General features: G+C 43.4%; 1 protein-coding gene across 1 annotated transcript; it reads left to right on the top strand.

Moving 5' to 3' along the window:
- Positions 1–3,817: 3,817 nt before the first annotated feature.
- On the top strand, positions 3,818–18,845 carry LOC138214228 (beta-1,4 N-acetylgalactosaminyltransferase 2-like). The gene is made up of 10 exons (XM_069175625.1): positions 3,818–4,008; positions 5,750–5,856; positions 6,238–6,275; positions 7,959–8,025; positions 8,630–8,743; positions 9,101–9,187; positions 15,976–16,157; positions 17,233–17,376; positions 18,029–18,257; positions 18,385–18,845. The coding sequence occupies exons 1-10, from the start codon at positions 3,818–3,820 to the stop codon at positions 18,576–18,578; spliced, it is 1,353 nt and encodes a 450-aa protein (XP_069031726.1). The 3' UTR covers positions 18,579–18,845.
- Positions 18,846–19,393: the final 548 nt, after the last annotated feature.

Raw genomic sequence — 19,393 nt, 5'->3', positions numbered from 1 at the left:
AACCCCATCGAAATTAAGATAGATGCACGTTTGACATAGCATTGCCTATGTATAGCAGGGTACGTCAAGCTTGTAGCCCTAGAGTACGTTAAACCAATGCAATGCTGTGCATGCCACCAAGAAAGTAAAATCACTATATATCATCCAATAACCTTGGGCCATCCTACTGCTGCCTGCACCCCCTGCTACTTCTCTACCTGCTAAGTAAGATGTAAGATGGCGCCGCGCTAGCGGCAGCCTGTTGCAGCAGCCCGCCCCGAGTGTGTTGTTATTAGTATTTTTTAAGTCTTTCTTCTCTCTTTGGAGTTGTTTTGATTTTTCTTTCTCTCGTGTGTTAAGTTAACGGTCAGACAATGGACCGTAATTTTTCCACGTTTCTGGATGGGGGCTCTGTTATTGTTTACTCTCGTGATCAGCTGATCGCGTTGAGGAGCCCTCTACTGCTGCTGCCCGGAGCGAGGCCTGAGATCCCCGTTGAACTTCGGAGAAGACGTCGGGGTTACAGAGCTGGAGCTAAGCTGAAGGCGGAAAGGAGGAAATACAAACCAGCTGTACCGGAGATCTTAATGGGGAACGTGAGGTCGTTGGCCAACAAGACGGACGAGCTCGGCGCGCTGGTAAAGACCCAGAGAGAGTACCGGGAGTGCAACATCATGTGTTTCACCGAGACGTGGCTGCACTCACATCTCCCGGACCACAGTGCAGCCGTACCGGCTTCAGGACTGTTCGGGGAGACAGAGACGTTGTTCAGAGCGGTAAGAAGAAAGGTGGAGGGGATTGCAGTCTATGTGAATGAGAGGTGGTGCAATCCCGACCACATGTGTGTGAAGGAACGTTTCTGTAGCCCGGACATTGAACTTCTCGCCGTGGGGATGCGCCCTTATTGTTTGCAGAGGGAGTTCACGTCCGCCATCGTTATCGCTGTGTACGTTCCTCCATCAGCTGACGTAGAGGCAGCAGTGGACACCATCTACTCCACTGTGGCTAAACTACAGACTAAGCATCCCGGTGCATTTTTGTTAGTTACTGGAGACTTTAACCAGTCTGGATAAAGTTCTGCCAACTTTGCACCAGTATGTTAACTGCCCCACAAGGAACAATAAAACTCTGGACTTACCACAACCTGGTCCTGCTGACTCCCAAGTATGTTCCCCTGGTGCAGAGGCAGTCTGTGACCACCAGGACTGTGAGGAAGTGGACACAGGAGGCTAAAGATGCCCTGCAGGACTGCTTTGAGTCCACAGACTGGAATGTGCTGTTTGGACCACATGGGGAGGACATCAACAGCAGGACGGACTGTATCACAGAATACATTAAATTCTGTGAACACACCACCGTACCATCCCGGACTGTAAAATGCTTCCCCAACAATAAGCCGTGGATCACCAGTGACCTGAAAGTTCTTCTTAATAAGAAGAAAGCAGCCTTCAGGTCTGGGGACAGGGAGGAGCTCAGGAGAGTGCAGCACCACCTGAAGGAGAAGATGAGGGAGTGCAAGGACTCCTGCAGGAGGAAGCTGGAGGCCAAACTCCAGCAGAACAACGTGAGGGAGGTGTGGACCGGTATGAAGGAGATTACTGGGTTCAAGGGGAGAGAGAGACAACCAGGGGGAACCTGGAAAGGAACAACCAGGGGGAACCTGGAGAGGAACAATCAGGGGGAACCTGGAGAGGTCAAATGAACTAAACTGTTTCTTCAACAGGTTTAGTTCACCACCCTCATCTGTCTCCTCCACACCTCACACCTCCCAAACACCTCTGCTGCCTCTGCCCCTCCCCCCTCTGCGCCCCCTGGTGAACTGCATAGAGCCCTCAATCTCAAAGGGCTCTTCCTCCATCGACACCTTGACCCCCCCACCCCACCCCTCACCCCCCTCACCCCCCTCTCTGTGACGACTGGCCAGGTTAGGAGACAGCTGGAGAGAATCCACCAGCGCAAGGCTGCAGGGCCTGACGGCATCAGCCCCGTGGTCCTGAAGACCTGACGGCATCAGCCCCGTGGTCCTGAAGACCTGTGCCGTCCAGCTGGCTGAGGTCCTACAACACCTCTTCAACCTGAGCCTGAAGCAGGAGGAAGTCCCGGTGCTGTGGAAGACGTCCTGCCTGGTTCCAGTCCCCAAAAAGACGACTCCATCTGGCCTCAACGACTACCGACCAGTTGCCCTCACATCTCATGTGATGAAGGTGCTGGAGAGGCTGGTCTTGGCCCACCTCAGGCCGCTGGTGAAATCTTCTCTGGACCCTCTGCAATTTGCGTACCAGCCTCATGTGGGAGTGGACGATGCCATCATCTACCTGCTGCAACGAGCTCAGTCTCACCTGGATGGAACCGGTGAATCTGTGAGAATCACCTTCTTTGATTTCTCCAGTGCATTCAACACCATCCAACCACTGCTGCTGAGTGAGAAGCTGCGGGTGGTGGAGGGATGGAGGGGGTGGACACGTCCACCGTCTCCTGGATCAATGACTACCTGACAGGCAGACCACAGTTTGTCCGTCTGGGCAGTGTGCTGTCTGATACGGTGGTCAGTGGTACTGGAGCTCCTCAGGGAACTGTTCTGTCTCCTTCCTGTTCACCTTCTACACCACTGACTTCCAGAACAACTCAGAGTCCTGCCATCTGCAGAAGTTCTCTGATGACTCTGCAGTGGTAGGATGTATAAGGGATGGACGGGAGAACGAGTACAGGGCAGTAGTGGAGGACTTTGTGGAGTGGGCTGGTAGAAATCACCTGCTCCTGAACGTGGCCAAGACCAGAGAGATGGTGGTCGACTTCAGGAGGAAGGCGACGGCTCCACAACCGCTGAGAGTTCTGGGAGAGGAGGTGGACATGGTTGAGGAGTACAAGTACCTGGGTGTGTCCATCGACAACAGACTGAACTGGAAGACCAACATCAATGCTGTCTACAAGAAGGGGATGAGTCAACTCTTTTTCTTGAGGAAACTTCGATCCTTCAATGTGTGCAGCGAGATGTTGGAGATGTTCTACCATCTGTTGTGGCCAGTGAACTGTACTTCACTGGGGTCTGCTGGGGGAGCAGCATTGGAGCCGGTGACACCAACAGACTTAACAAGCTGGTTAAGAAGGCCGGCTCCATCATCGGCTACAAACTGGACAGTCTGGAAAAGGTGGTGGAGAGGAGGACGCTGAGGAAACTATTATCCATATTGGATAATCCTGACCACCCTCTCCACCACCTGCTGCAGGGACAGAGGAGCACTTTCTCCAAAAGACTCCTCCAGCTCCGCTGTCACAAGGACAGATATAGGAGATCATTCCTGCCGACTGCAATAAGACTGTACAATAACTCACCTCTGGCAAAATCCATCACAGTACAATAACACTGTTGACTGTGTTTCTTGGTTTGTTTGTATATAATATATATAGATATATAATGTACTGTATATATTGTGCATTTTATATTTTATATTTATATTTTCTACTGCTATTTACTGCTATTTTATTGCTTTTCTATTATTCTATTCTATTCTATTCTATTCTATTCTATTCTATTCTATTCTATTCTATTCTATTATTTTATTCTATTATTCCTATTATTATCTTATTGCTTCTGTATGCTGCTGTAGCGAAAAAAAATTCCCCTCGGGATTAATAAAGTAAATACCTACCTACCTAAGTTTAACGAACCAGGGATATTCAGCTGTGTATTTTCTCAAACTAAGCTGCACTGCTTGTTGGGAAGAGTGGATATGCTCTTCACAAATTCAGGCAACAATCTCATTTACATGATTAAGTTGTTTTGCTTTGTCTCCTGAGCGTGTACTCCCGATACTTCTATTTCATTATGGTTGTTCTTATGACTTGTGACCCATTAAGACTTCCATATTACCCCCACCCTTCCAGGTCACCACTCCCAAGTCACCTTCTCTCACCTGGTCCATGCAACTGTACCAAAGGATATTCTATCCTCAAAGATCACCTCCCCAAGGAGAAATATGAAGAGCTGGTGAAACGCCGAGCTAAAGAGTTCCAGCAGCACAAAGCCAGGTAGTGGATGGATGGATGGATGGATGGATGGATGGATGGATGGATGGACTGATGGACGGATGGATGGATAGGTGGATGGACTGATGGATGGATGGACTGATGGATGGATGGACTGATGGATGGATGGATGGATGGATGGATGGATGGATGGATGGGTGGATGGACTGATGGACGGATGGATGGCTGGATGCATGGATGGATGGACTGATGGATGGATGGACGGATGGAAGAATAGATGGACTGATGGACGGACGGACGGACGGACGGATGGATGGGTGGATGGACTGATGGATGGATGGACGGATGGTTGGATGGATGGATGGATGGATAGATGGACTGATGGATGGATGGATGGACTGATGGATGGATGGATGGATAGATGGACTGATGGATGGATGGATGGCTGGATGGATGGGTGGATGGTTGGGTGGATGGATGGACGGATGGTTGGATGGATGGATGGATAGATGGGTGGACGGATGGACGGATGGATGGATGGACGGATGGAAGGATAGATGGACTGATGGACGGACGGACGGACGGACGGATGGACTGATGGATGGATGGATGGATGGATGGATGGATGGGTGGATGGGTGGACTGATGGATGGATGGACGGATGGATGGACGGATGGATGGATGGACGGATGGATGGATGGATGGGTGGATGGACTGATGGATGGATGATGGATGGATGGACGGATGGTTGGATGGATGGATGGATAGATGGACTGATGGACGGACGGACGGATGGAATGATGGATGGATGGACTGATGGATGGATGGATGGATGGATGGATGGATGATGGATGGATGGATGGATGGATGGATGGATGGATGGATGGATGGATGGATGGATGGACTGATGGATGGATGGACGGATGGATGGATGGATGGGTGGATGGACTGATGGATGGATGATGGATGGACGGATGGATGGATGGACGGATGGATGGATGGATGGGTGGATGGACTGATGGATGGATGATGGATGGACGGATGGTTGGATGGATGGATGGATAGATGGACTGATGGATGGATGATGGATGATGGATGGATGGATGGATAGATGGACTGATGGATGGATGGATGGATGGATGGATAGATGGATGGATGGATGGACTGATGGATGGATGGATGGATGGATGGCTGGATGGATGGATGGATAGATGGACGGATAGATGGACTGATGGATGGATGGACGGATGGAAGGATAGATGGACGGACGGATGGACTGATGGATGGATGGATGGATGGATGGCTGGATGGATGGATGTTGGATGGATAGATGGACGGATGGACAGATGGACGGATAGATGGACTGATGGATGGACGGACGGACGGACGGAATGGATGGATGGATGGATGGACGGATGGTTGGATGGATGGATGGATAGATGGACGGATGGATGGATGGATGGATGGATGGATGGATGGATGGATGGATGGATGGATGGACAGATGGACAGATGGTTGGATGGACTGATGGATGGATGGATGGATGGAGGGATGGATAGATGGACGGATGGTTGGATGGATGGACGGATAGATGGACTGATGGACGGATGGACGGACGGACGGACGGACGGATGGACTGATGGATGGAAGTACATTTGTAAAGCAAACATAATATGTCTACTGTCTACTGTTTCATGTCTACTCAAATACAAATGTTATACAAATGTCAGAGTCCAAGAGCTACTTGTTTGCACACACTACTAACACCCCATCTGCTCAACAGGACATCCTCTGTCCTGTCCAGACTGCTGTTTGCTGTGGCCAACTCCCCTCTACAGTATCCTATCCAGGGTTATACAGTACGACCTTTAACCTCCACTCTCATACCAGGTAGGCTCACCTTTATATTGTGCTCAGATAGCAGCAGGTTGAAATCTTTACATGACACTACAATTTGACACAATGGAAGGTTGGGTACATCTGAGTCATGGAAAATCATAGTGAAGGAACATATAAACTGAGAATAGTAATGAACAACAAACCATACCACAGTTAATGAATATACAATGTACAATCTTTATTACCTATAAAGTCATAAAGTATGAGGGTAGAGCCGCCGTATTCCAACGACAACAAGCTCGACAAGGATTTCACTTCCTTGGTCAATTGCCAGGAAGGAATGATCCGTTTCAAACGTCAATAGAAACTGAGATAAATCTTTGTCTTCCAATAAGATGAAAGTATGAAAGTGTTAGGTCATTTTAATTTCAGGTTTAGAGCTGCATGCAGGGAAGAGAAGCAGCTACAAGGTTGGTGTGATCCTGTAAAACAGATCAACAGGTCGTCTGCTGATAGATTGGTTGAGTTTGGCTGGTTGATACAAGATGGCTGTTGAACCTTTTGCAAATTTAAAGATAAATCTGTAAATTTAATATAAAACAAATCATTTCAAGGAAGATTTTGCCACAAACGTGATGATTGTGAATCTGAAGAATCTTGCTAACCTTGACCTTACCATTCTTGTTCCGATTTAGAGAAATGAGGACAATGACCATCCATTCAGAAATAATTCCTTGTGAAATATTGCAAATGGAGATACATCTTTTTTGACGTAATTTTATGTCTTTATACAGCAGCCATCTTGTTGTCGACTTAGGTGTAAGCGGCACAAAGCTCACTGCAACTATGAAGGCCCATAAAACGCTGCAAAAGATGGGTTTTGATTTTGAGACAAACAGTTGTCTCCTGATGTAAGTCCTGTATTTGATCTACGCAATCACCCTAAACCTAACTCCTTACATGGACTTGTCATTCTTTACTACCACTGCCCAATATATTTGGGACAGAGGCGTGATGATTTTCAACTATTTAATGATTAGCAAACATGATTAACACTGGCTTTCAAAAACTTAAAAGACCTGGTCACACTGGCGTTTAAAATGGAAATATTTCATTTCAAATTCAATTCATTCAAACAGAATCTCCTTTAATAATGGGTTTGGTTGGCGGCGGTGGAGTTAATCTCTGCAAATTTCACATGTTCAACAGGTTTAGTGAACTTTTGCACTATTGACCAACACCAAGGTATTTACTGTTGAGGGAGAGATGGAGTTCAAAATGGAAGAATTCCTGGTCGTTAAGGGTTCTGATCTATTTTTTTTTAATGAATTAATATGAATTAGCAGGCTTTTCCACCTAAATTATTTTTTTATTAGATGTAAGAAATAAGCAATCCTGTAAACAAAATATGCGGGCAATCTCTGGGACAGTACAGAGTAATAGAATAAAGATCGTGGAGCTTATCTTGACAGCCGTTAAACAACATCAAGGCGTGTCACCAGTCGCAGTGTGAATAAGCCTCGAAAAACAATCATTTTGTAAATACGTTCAGACTCATTTTATTGTGTCACTTACTGGTGTGACCAAGCTTGTATTCAGTGAAACCTGACTGAACCTTCTTATAGTGTCCTTCCAGCCTTTTATACAGCTGCACACATTAATCCCTGTAGAAGGCTTCAACTCTTTTGCACATACAGCAGGGATTGTCCAAAGCTGCACTGATTTTCTGGTTGCAGTGTGAAGTTGAATTGATTTTCTGGTTTTGTGGTTGCGGTGTGGGGCTGACCTTCTTTCAACTTAAAAAATGAACAAATCAAAAAATAACTTTTTAAAATAGCAAAATAAGCCTGGTTGCCAAACCAAGCTGTTTTCTATGTCTTGCAGAGGGTTTTTCCCCTGGCAATAATACATCAACTTTCTTTTGATTTTTTCACCAACTATTCAGATACAAAATTTGTATAACATATCAGAATTTGCCTGTGATATGTGGCTGTAGTCCATCAGGTGTATAGCCAGTCAACTGTGATCCTGCAATATTACCAATCAAGACACAGATTTAATTGTCAAGGTTTTTCTATTGAAGAACTGAATGAAGATGGTTGTGCTGGTATGATACTCTGACTCTGTAGTTTATTCAAGTGCATCTCTCTCAGGTGTTGTTGAGTGTGTCCAAAGGCATTCTGACCACAGAGATTCCTGCTGAGGAGGCAACAGTCAAAGGTGAGACTCCTTTGTCAGGAGTAACTTTATACACTGAAGGTTGTCATTGAAAATGTTGAATGAAGAAACAAACACTTGTTGATATTGAGCTGCATGAATCAGACTATACTCAGCTAAACTGAGTTACACCAGTGATTCACCGTGTCTTCATCCCATCTGCTACAGGTTAGAGATCTTACTGTTATTGCTGACTATTTGCAATCTTTCAGATATTTGAAAGATTTTTTTCATCTTTTCAGGAGTCCAGGTCCTTTCATTTCCACACAGCATGCACGTTGTTTAGAGTTGGTGTTGTTGTCTGTCAAAGTCATACAATGTTATATCATCATTTTGAGGGAACACAAAGCAAGATTAGTGATTTGCACTTGATTCACATTCCAACATTTTAGATAATTGAAGAATAACATTATTATTATTATACAAGTCAATTCTAAATCAGTCAAAGGGTATTTTTATATTTATTTGAGCTTCCAAAGTACTGTGTTAACACTAAAGATTCTTCATGCTTTAACTTGAATGAATGCTCATAAATCAACATGGTATGAACATGGTTTGTCCTGTAGTTGATGATTAAACGGATGTTGTTCAACTGTGTAAATGGCAGGTGCTGGTGAGGCCGTATTAATTATAGAGTCTAGCAGCCTGGGGATCCTCAACCACCTGCTGGCCAAAGTGTCCTATGCTAGCACTGTTTACCATATCAACACTGGAGACCTCGGTATGTTCTATATAAATGAAAATTAGGCCAGAAATCATGATCTTTATGTGGGAAATGAAATGGACAAAATAAGTCGTACAAGTACTGATATAGTAAATGTAATCAAAAGGAATTTGCACATATTCAGTTGTATATATCTGTAAATGTGTTTTTCTGTGTGTGTGTGTGTGTGTGTGTGTGTGTGTGTGTGTGTGTGTGTGTGTGTTTGTGTATGTGTGTAATCTTTCCCTAAAATTTGTGAACACATAAGTGAATTTAGGCTGAGTGAAAGATGTTTGTGTATTGTTCTTCCATTCTCTGGAAACTCACTTCTTCCTCCTTGGACGGCACCTTCAGTAACTCTTTATCTCTACGTAGCATCCTTCCAGTTTGAAAACCATAAAGCTGTGTTTCCCATTGCCATCAAACAACCTCACCTGCCAGTCCTGTACGACATGGGAACAAGTAAGAGTGCACTTCTCATGAGGGGTTAAAGATTTATTTTTATTTGTTATCAGTAGGCTTTCTGTTAGATTTCAATTCAAAATTAAGAAAATTACAATGAATGCACAGTGCCTTCCAACTCTGTGGGGGAAGGATTTTTCCTTATTTCTGATAGTTGAAGCATTGGAGAACAAAACAGAAGTAATCAAAACTATAATTATGTAGTGAACAAAAAAATGTTGAACAAGCAAAAATAGGTTTCATATTTTAGATTCTTCAGAGTAGTCACTGGTTGTCTTCATTACAGTTTTGCACACCGTTGTCAATATCTTGAGCAGCTTTGTGGGGTAGTGGCTTTCAGTTAAGTGGTGCGATTACATAAAGTTAATGTTAGAAAAATTACTCAGAGGCTGGATTCAAAATCAAACATATCAGACATTTATTCTTGCAAGAAGGAGCAAATACATGTACACTCAAAGAAGGATGTCAAACATTGCTCAACGTCTCTCCTCCATAGGGAAGCTTTTATACAGTGTGACAAACAGTAGTTGACAGTCACCCCCATTCCCTTTAGATACAATTTCAGTTGTAGATCACAAGATAAGGACATATGGAAGTCGTAAATTAGACGTTGTAAAAGAGACACTAGGAACTTCTTAAGCCACAGGCAAAGAAAATAAAACCTATCTTATTTTCTTTCCATCATATCTCTCCTGTTTATACAAAGTATAACATGTACTTACAAAAAAAATCAAAGAATCATCATGAGGAAAACCATATTAATCACACAATTGTTGTTGAGTATTGTTCAACCAGACATCAGTCATTGACACCACATCATCTCCATTGCCATTTCTCTCAAGTTTCGGCATGGTATACATTATTTTGTCACACGTCAGTGTCTAAGAACATGTCCTGATCTCCAGGGAGGAGAACAAATACGTCTTCATAAGGGGGTCGTTCAGTCGTAGGTAGAATCGGTGTCGTATTAGTGGTCTCGTACGTTCGGTCAGTTGTAGTAAATCGCATATAAAGGATGTCCTGTTTAGTCAATATAACATTGATTAGTCTTTGGATCAATCCTTGGATACGGGGATTACAACAACAACCACAAATAATAAGTATGGCTGCTATAATTGAAACACTAGTGAAACAGGTGAGGAACAGGTCTGTCCATTTACCAAACCAAGATTCCATCATCCTGGAAAAATGATCATCAATCCCAGCATTTACAGCAAGTTCCTCACTCAGGGCGGTAAGACCCCATAGAGCCTTGGTGACAGATCCATCTGATGCTGTATTGTTAGGAATAAACGTACAACATACAGAGCCAAACATTTTACATATACCCCCCTTTGTCAGCCAGCAGCATGTCCAATGTCATGCAGTTCTGCCACGCCATAAGACTAGTTGCATCTGTTCGCTCAGGCCCTTAACAGCATCTCATGTATAGGACCTAAATGTGGGCGTGCCTCGGAGCATCCAATGCAGTCGGCTTTGCCCATCATCTGAGCTGAGTACTGCATCCACTGTAGCCACATATTGGTATCACCATAACCCGTCTGTAGTGACACCACATCTGTAAATTTAGTTATTTTCAATCGTCGGACTACAGGATCTACGTGTGAGCTCGTATTTGCAACGCTTTGGCGGGATACCGTGGTGGTTGGTTGTACTATATTTATCCAGATTAAGCCTTTTGGATCTGCCCCAGATACTAACAGTCTGGAGTCGCATTGCTTTGGATCCTTCAGTGTCAGTATTAAGGTGTTGCAGTTTTGTACGTGACAACCTGGTGCAGTAGATCCTTTAATCAGAGACAGTCGTTGTTTTAGGTCGACACAGATGCTACCATGCACAGATATTTGTCTGACCAAACTAAGCTGCAGTCTTTCCCCTTGCAGGGAAGAACCGCACATGCGTCAAACATGAGACTGGCCTGTTGCCCTTCCGTGAATGTGAGAATTAATGCTCCCTGTACCCGGTACTGATTTTTTGTTCCTTGCATATTTTCCACCAGCCTTTACACAAGCTCTTTTAGTGCTGTGAACTTTGTCAGTAGTCTGAGGTCCTATTGTGGTCTTGTTGTCTGATATCTGATTGTCAAGTATGTTATGTTGGCTCCGTACCAAAATATGGGGAGTACTATGAACAGAGCTGTGACTATCAGAAAACAAAGGGTCCCACTGAGGCCACAGAGTCCTATCCTCCTGAATGGATGCCATGTTATGCTGCCTTGAGTCATTTTAGCTGAACTGTCCATCCACAGATATACCAAAATAAGCTCACCAGAACCTACTCACCAGGGTGTTTGTTGGTTTCTTCACTGGTTTGAGACAAGTACCCCTATTGGTATCACCTCCCTTTGTAGCCAGACTTCACCACAAGGGAAATGTCGGCTTACTGAATCTGGTATGTCTGAGTTATGTGGTTCAAGCAAAGGTCTCATCCTTCTGCAATGGCTGAGGTGTATCCAGGAGGTCCGTTCAGCAAACCGAACTGCTGTCGAGGTAGCCAGGAGTATCTCGAAGGCTCCTTCCCATCTGGCGGAGCTCCAATATTTCTTTTTATTTATCACCTTAATGAAAACCCAGTCCTCTGGTTTTAGGTCTATTGACTGTTTTTCCACCACCTGCGTAGGAGGGACAACAGAAGACATAATATCTTTTCTTTTTAACATTTTGGCCATGTAGTCTGCAGTCGTCTGTTCAGTGGGCTCTTTCTTGTCCACAGTAGGTCCAAGTTGTGGCATGTGACAGGGATGTTCGTGTATCATTTCAAACGGTGAGATGCCTCTTTCACTGGGTAGAATATGCATATTTAATGTTACCAGTGGAATGCATCTCATCCAATTCCACAAAACCTGCCATCATCTTTCTCAATTTTAATTTGATTGTCCCATTAGTTCTTTCCACTCGGCCTGCTGACTGTGGATGGTATGAGCAGTGATGTCTTCACTGTGTCCCGAAAGCTGTGGCTAGGTGTTTTATAATGTTGTTCACGAAATGTGTCCCGTTGTCACAAAATATATTTTCTGGTATTCCAAATCGTGGTATAATGTCCCTTGTCAGCGCTTTTGCTACGGTCAATGCATCCGGTGTTTTAGTCGGTAATATTTCTACCCACTTTGAAAAGGTGTCGATGATAACTAGGCAATATTTCTTTCCTTCACATGGTGTTAATTCAATAAAATCCATGCAGAGATGCTGGAATGGATACTCTGGTGAAGGGAACCGGCCCCTTGTAGGTCTCGTGTTTCCTTGGGGGTTGTGTTTTGCACATATAATACATGCCAAACAATTTTTTTTTTTAGTAGTTTGTAAAGCCATATGATGTAAATGCCTGGTTTATTATAGATACCATCCCTCCTGTTGAGACATGGTTCATCCCATGGCTCAAAAGGCCGCATATCTATATAAACTTTTTTGGAGTATCATCTTGCCTTCCTGTCATCTCCATAAATCGTCTTTTTGTTGTGATTTATTTGTCTTCCACTGTTGTTTTTCTTGGAGTTTTTTTAATTTTTTTTTATTTCATTGTCTCGGGCAAAGGTCTTCAACAGCAACATTTTTTGTTGATTAGACAATTTTTTCTTACTTTTCAAAATCGTTTTCTGTTTCTGGTGTCCATTGTATTTTATCGTGGGCAGCCATAGGGTCATCATAAATGAGTTTAGATAGTGGGGAAGTCATTTCTGCATAATCTGGAATCCAATTCTGACAGAAATTTGTCATTCCTAAAAATGACATCATTTGTCTTTTTGTCTGTGGTTTTGGTGCCTTTAAAATGGCCTCCTTACATCCTTCGTCTAGACTCCTAATAAGTGACCTACATGCTCCTGAATCGCACAATAAGGTTACTTCAATCTCTTCTATCAGTAGAGTCACAAAAGGTTTATCTTGAGTATTTCAACTGTACTTATCTCTAACACATCACTGGTCTCCTCCTCTTTAGTTTCTAGTTGGGTCCGTGTCTGTGAATCATGTGAATGTGTGTGTTTATGTATAACCTGATCCTGGTGTGGTTGTGGTTAGTCATGCTGAACCCGTCTGTGACCGCCAACTGTCTTCTCCTCTTCTTCCTCCCCCTCTTCTTCCTCCTCTTCCTCTTCTTCCTCTTCTTCCTCCTCCTCTTCTTCCTCCTCCTCCTCCTCCTCCTCCTCTTCCTCCGACCCTCCCGTCTCTCCACCGCCTGCAGTCTCTTGCCCAGTGTCCATTCCTCCCGCAATTATAGCAGGTGTCGTGACCTGTCTCTCGTGGTCCTCCCCCACGGCCGCCAGCCCCTCTCCATCCACCTCGCTTCCTCCTTCTGAAATCTCCTTGATCATTATCCCCTCGATAATATACTTCCGAATATTCTGTCTTCGTAAAAGTTCTTGGCTGCTGTCTGGGGTTGGAGTAGAGGGGATGGAGTTTGGTGACGGTGTCGTGGGTTCGGAGACAGAAGCTGGCTGAGCAGCCGGAGGCGGAACGGGTGGAACGGGTGGATCAGCTGTTACCGGGACGTCTCCCATGTTAGGGTATGGAGGAGGATCGGGCCGCTGTCCCATGTTGGTTCGATTTTGTACCACATAATCAACATCTTCATCATTTCTCCAGGAGAAATGTATTTCAATTATTAGATATAGTATTGGTGCATTAAAAGCTATACTCCCTTCCCCTGCCTTTTTGTTTTTAATCTCTCCCATCTCCTTCTCTTTTCTTTTCAACTTTCCTCTTTTCAACTTTCCTCTTCTCTTTTCAACTTTTTTCTTCTCTTTTCAACTTTCCTCTTCTCTTTTCAAATATTTTATGTTATCCGTGCCTTTTGAGTGCATGCATTTTACGTCTCCCTCCAGAGGTATCTCTTCGATCTTGCATGATCCCATTTCTTCTATCTGTGAGCCAACCAGTTAGTATGGAGTTCACCTGAGCAACTGGTCTTTATACAGTGATATCTGCTTTTGGCACCGTTAGGTTTCCGCAGAGGAGAGTTTAGGTTCACATTGCAAGGTTTCGGCTCTCCTTTACACTGTAAGACACTCACAGTATCTATTCACTCATTTATTTATTATTTATTTCTATCCATGAGCCAACTAGTTTGTATGGAGTTCACCCGAGCAACTGGACACTCACAGTATCTAAGTATTTATTTATTTATTTTTATATCTACCGGAAGTTTTATTTTTATTTATTTATTTATGTTTTTTAAGTAGTTATCTGTAGGTCCCTGACCTATCTCTTAAGTCCCTGACTTAGTTACCTGTAGGTCCCTGACCCAGTTTTGCACGCGCAACTTTTAGTTGACCTAGTCTACTCAGACTCTTTAGTTTATATAGTCTACTCAGACTCTTTAGTACAGGTCCCTGACCTGACTCTTTAGTACAGGTCCCTGACCTGACTCTTTTGGGGGGAAAACATTTCTTACCCGGGTGTCCGACGTTTGATAGTGAATCAGCCTTTCTCTAGGATCCCGTCACCCTTCCTCTCTCCAGTCAGTCCTGGCCTCACCAATGTCCAAACTGCTTCGATAAGGAAACAGGACGGAGGTCTTTCCTCAGGAGTCCCAGACTCCCCCGTGCACGGTTTCAGGCTCTGTCCAGAGAGAGGAGGAGATGTTGGGATCCGGCTCAAAGGACATATGGACGTCATAAATTAGACGTCTTAAAAGACGTTGTAAATGAGACACTAGGAACTTCTTAAGCCACAGGCAAAGAAAATAAAACTCATCTTATTTTCTTTCCATCAGTTAATTAATTGAATGTCTTGTCTTATTTGTGTATTTGAGAGCATCAGTTGTATCCCAAGGCAATGTTGGTATGGAGCAAATAGTCTGATTAAACTACTGCAGTCAACCATTTCATGACAAGAACCGCTCAATGAAGTAAAGAGATCATCATCAAGTGCATCAGCACTTTAAGATATGAAGGTCATTCACTTTGGAAAATTTCAAAAAGTGCTGTGTCAAAACCAAAACCTGTCAGAAACTGGCTCTCGTGGACCATCCTGGAATGGGAAAACCAAGAATAGAGTTTACATGAGTCTTTCTCAGAGTTCAAGCTGCAGACACGTATCAACATCAGCTGTTGGGAGGAAACTGTGTGAAGGAGACCTTCATGGTGGAACTGCTGGAAAGAAACCCACAGTTCAAAGCAAAATTGGTGATGTATTCAATGTGGTTGTCTTGCTGCTCACAAAATGGAGACAAACCAAACCTGGATGATGTTATCTGAGTAACAGAACCTGGCTGCTCGCTGTCATTTAGCATTTTTATACCATTTCAGCCCTCATGAACTCTAAAACTACAACTGCGCACACGTGTGACGTCAGTTACGACCGTAAGGGTTTTGGGTCTAAGCTTCAGGTTGGGCTTTGGGATTGAGCCTTTGACTGCAGATTAAGGGAAAAGAAACCAAGTGTTCAACATATGTGGAAACTCCTTCCAGACTGTTGGAAAAGCTCAACGTGACGAACTCATGAAGCTGGTTGAGAGAATTAAGATTGTGCAAAGCTGTTATCAGGACAAAATAGCGACTTTCTAGAATCAAACATTTCAAATTTGAAAAGAGTTTAACAAACAGTAGACCACTTTATATTGTTCTGTATGTTATAGTAGGATTAGTGCAGTGCTACTCATCAGTACATTTATGATATCAAATTTGTCGTTAACAATGAGAATTTACAGATGTAGAAACCAACTGAATTGCTTGAACCTGAAAAAGTGCTTCAATAACCAGCAGCCTCATGTTAACCCATGTGGACATTTTTTGCTACTGGTGTTTTTTGTTTTTTTACTGGAATTGACTCTTTGGTTTTGTCTCTGTCTGTCAGATATCAACTCACAAGTCACGATCACCACAAAGACATTCCTGCGCTACTCACAACTGAAAGTGTTGTTGAACAGCATCCGGCATTTCTACAGCAAAATAAAAGTCATTATTGCAGATGACAGCTTTGAACCAGAGCACATTACCGGAGAAAACATCCAACAATACATCATGCCTCCAGCACAGGTACACACACTCACTCTGTCAGTTATTACACTTACATAAATGTAAAACTTTTATTACTACCACTTTTTATTTTTTTACAGGCCATTATCTCACATTTTTGACTAAAATGGATTTAAAAAAAAAGATCAGAAACATGAATTTGTTTAAACTTTTAAAGATGTATCAAACTCAAATCTGGTGTATCTGGGAGGACCCTTAAGATTTTAAGACTTATGCATTTTAACAATGGTTATAGAGACATAGACATGGCAGCAGGCAGACAGACAGACAGGCTGAATGCAGCGGGGATGTGGCCCCACTGGGGGAATCCCGAGGTCCTCCACAGCGAGCGGCAACAGAATGGGTACTGGAGTGACCAGGTAGCACTGACTGTTAGCACTGACTGATAGCGGAGCAGGAGCAGGGCGCGGGCTGGTATGACTGGCAGTGACAACCTCTCACTGGCAGTATGGACTGACACCTCATGATTGCAGAAACCGGGTTGATATAGTCCAGGGAGGTGATCAGTGGAATCAGCCACCTGCAGGTGGTGATCAGGAAGAGTGGTGGCAGCTGCTGAGACCTGTGAGGGGTGTGGCCATGGGAGGTGACAGGAGGCGGGGAGAGGAGGACACAGAACACATGGGGACACAATAAAATAACAAACAGACAAGGGACTGACAGCACACATGAGGATAAGGGACTGGGGACAAAACAGAGGGAGACACACCAGGGTAAGACAAGGATCCTGACATAAGGCTCATCATTTGGAGTTAAACTGTTTGTGTAAATTGGCTTGTTGACGATATTTTCCAGTTCAGATAATCAACTTCAGTTTAAGCTGTTTATGTTTTCTATTAAAAAACTTTTTGCAAATGATCTTTGATTTAAACTTGACAAAAAAAAGTATTTTTCCATTTTGACATCACAACAGTTTAGGAATAAATCTAATGAAAATGATTGACATAGATTTTATTGCCAAGTTTTTTTGTGTAACTGTTGGTGCCCTTCAGTATTACTTTTTACCCACCACCTCAAATGACCATTACAAAAGATCGTAAAATGTATCAAACATAAAACACGTTTCCTCCCTCAGGGCTGGTTTGCTGGCAGGAATCTGGCTGTCTCCCAGGTAACCACCAAGTACTTCCTGTGGGTGGACGATGACTTTGTGTTTACGGAGAAGACTAAGATAGAAAAGCTTGTGGAGGTGATGGAGGCCAACCCCGAACTGGACGTGGTGAGAATTACAAAGCCTCATGTCTGAGGGGTGTTTTTGTGGACTGATTTGTAAGCTGAAGGGGAAATAAAACGTACCCAAACCTAAAATATGAGAAGGCTTTTCAATTGTTACGTCTTTATGTGTAATGAATTGTAATTCCTTTGTGTTTGACCTGAGTTGCGTCTTATATTTTATGGCTGAGATTGGCTACTGCCTCAGGGTGCACGCTGACTGCCTGATTCACATCCAATTCTATAGACAAGAGTCAGTTCCATTTTTTTTTGATTACCCTAATCATAAGGTTGCATTTAAATATATATACATATATTATTTTATTTACTAATGTAAATTGGATTAAATACGAAAGACATCCACCAAGCCTGTCTGTGGGATGTTGGATAGGTTTGTTCACGTGCACTCTAGTAAGGACTCCATTTCTCACGTACATGAGGACAGACAGTTGGTTAGCTGAAAGATGATTTTGAGTTCTAGACTCGTTGTGAGTTGGATATAATGTCAACATCTTTCCCAATCAGCCCTGTTGAACCTTCAACCCATCTGTTCAGGGCTGATGACAACTGGAGTCTATCCCAGCATGTCCAAAACGTAGGTACACAATCAACTGGTAGCCATTTCATAACCAATTCTCTGGTCTCTGTGTTCTTATCAGATTGGTGGGTCAGTACAAGGGAACCGGTTTTACTTCTCTCTTGTCTATGAGGAAGGAGAGGAAATGGATGGTGGCTGCCTGTACAGGAAGTCTCATGGGAAGTTCCATTCACTTCCTGGTTATCCACAATGTTTTCTGGCCAGCGGGGTGGTCAACTTCTTCCTGGCTCGTACAGATGCAGCACAGAAGGTGGGATTTGACCCTCAGCTCCAGCGGACAGCACATTCAGGTACAGTAGGTCCAGACTGCGACAGAGTTTGGATTCCAACCGGCAGGAAGTCCAAACTCTTTAAGTTCTCAGACATGATTCAAGCAGCTTTTCTTCTTAATGGGTAAATGTCTGTCTCTTGCTCTAGAGTTTTTTATGGATGGCCTGGGCTCCTTGCTGGTTGCCACGTGTGATGACGTTGGTGTTGGCCATCAACAACAAAGATACAAAAAAACGGACTCTCACTACAAAACATTCAGAGACCCTGAAAGGAGTGTTAATGAGTTCAAACTGGCGCTTCACTTCTTCAAAAACCACCTCAAGTGTATTCAATATGGATAGACGGATAACAGGATGACTGGTGGAAGTTACATATTGCACTTATGTATTTGATATTTCTCTTCCATTTTTGTTGTTATTGTTTGGTCCTTTATGACAAATTTTACTCATAATCCATGCTGTACGTGATAATAATAATGTAATATGATGATGCTAAATAACAGAAAAACATGAATAAATGATTTATGTTTCAAACAATATACTTAAACTTTGCTGATCCACTATCATAGCGTTGGTTGATTAAAACAGGACATAGTACCGGAGTACATGGACATTTCAGCGGGTCGGGACATCAAGTTAAGCATATAAGTGTCTAAATAGCCATCACTGGCACTGTTCTTCAACATTTAAAACAAAAAGAAATGAAAAAACAAGCTTTTATTTTTCTTGAATGGATGCCAGAATTGTGATAAACCACGCTCAGCTTAATCCCTAAGAAACATTAATAACATTTAATATAATATATTAAAGCTACAATATTTTTTTGGGTGGTGTTCGGGACAAACAGTTGCTTATTTAAACATGGAGCAGTTGCAGAGCAACATTTTCATTCATCTGAAGGTGTTTCAGATATATGTAATTACAATCCCTCGTTTAGCTCTCTGTGTAGTGTCTACCCCATCCTGAGGGGTATACGCTGGGATCTCAGAACTTCTACCTGAAAACAGCTGACTGATGTGACCAAAAAGGATTCTATGAAACCAGAGAGAGAAAGAACCAAACTGGCAAAGTTAGCGACCACACAGGTAAAAAAATTAGCTACAACTTTCTATAAAGCTCTGTTAAGCTGAGGAGGGGGGCTTCAGAGTCAGGTGATG

The sequence above is a fragment of the Embiotoca jacksoni genome, unplaced genomic scaffold, assembly GCF_022577435.1.
Source record: "Embiotoca jacksoni isolate LCO1_2020_lvr unplaced genomic scaffold, fEmbJac1.0.p SCAF_69, whole genome shotgun sequence".
In the NCBI taxonomy this organism is placed as follows: Eukaryota; Metazoa; Chordata; class Actinopteri; family Embiotocidae; genus Embiotoca; species Embiotoca jacksoni.
The sequence above is the reverse complement of the archived record's forward strand: the minus strand, read 5'-3'. Positions and strand labels throughout refer to the sequence as shown.

What these genes read in the sequence shown, in the direction of transcription:
- LOC138214228 (XM_069175625.1), top strand. Translation starts at nt 3,818, where the DNA reads ATGACTTGTGACCCATTAAGACTTCCATATTACCCCCACCCTTCCAGG. An exon ending in GGAAGAGAAGCAGCTACAAG is followed by an intron (nt 6,276 to 7,958) that starts GTTGGTGTGATC and finishes CATCTCTCTCAG; the next exon opens with GTGTTGTTGAGTGTGTCCAA. An exon ending in ACATCATGCCTCCAGCACAG is followed by an intron (nt 16,158 to 17,232) that starts GTACACACACTC and finishes TTCCTCCCTCAG; the next exon opens with GGCTGGTTTGCTGGCAGGAA.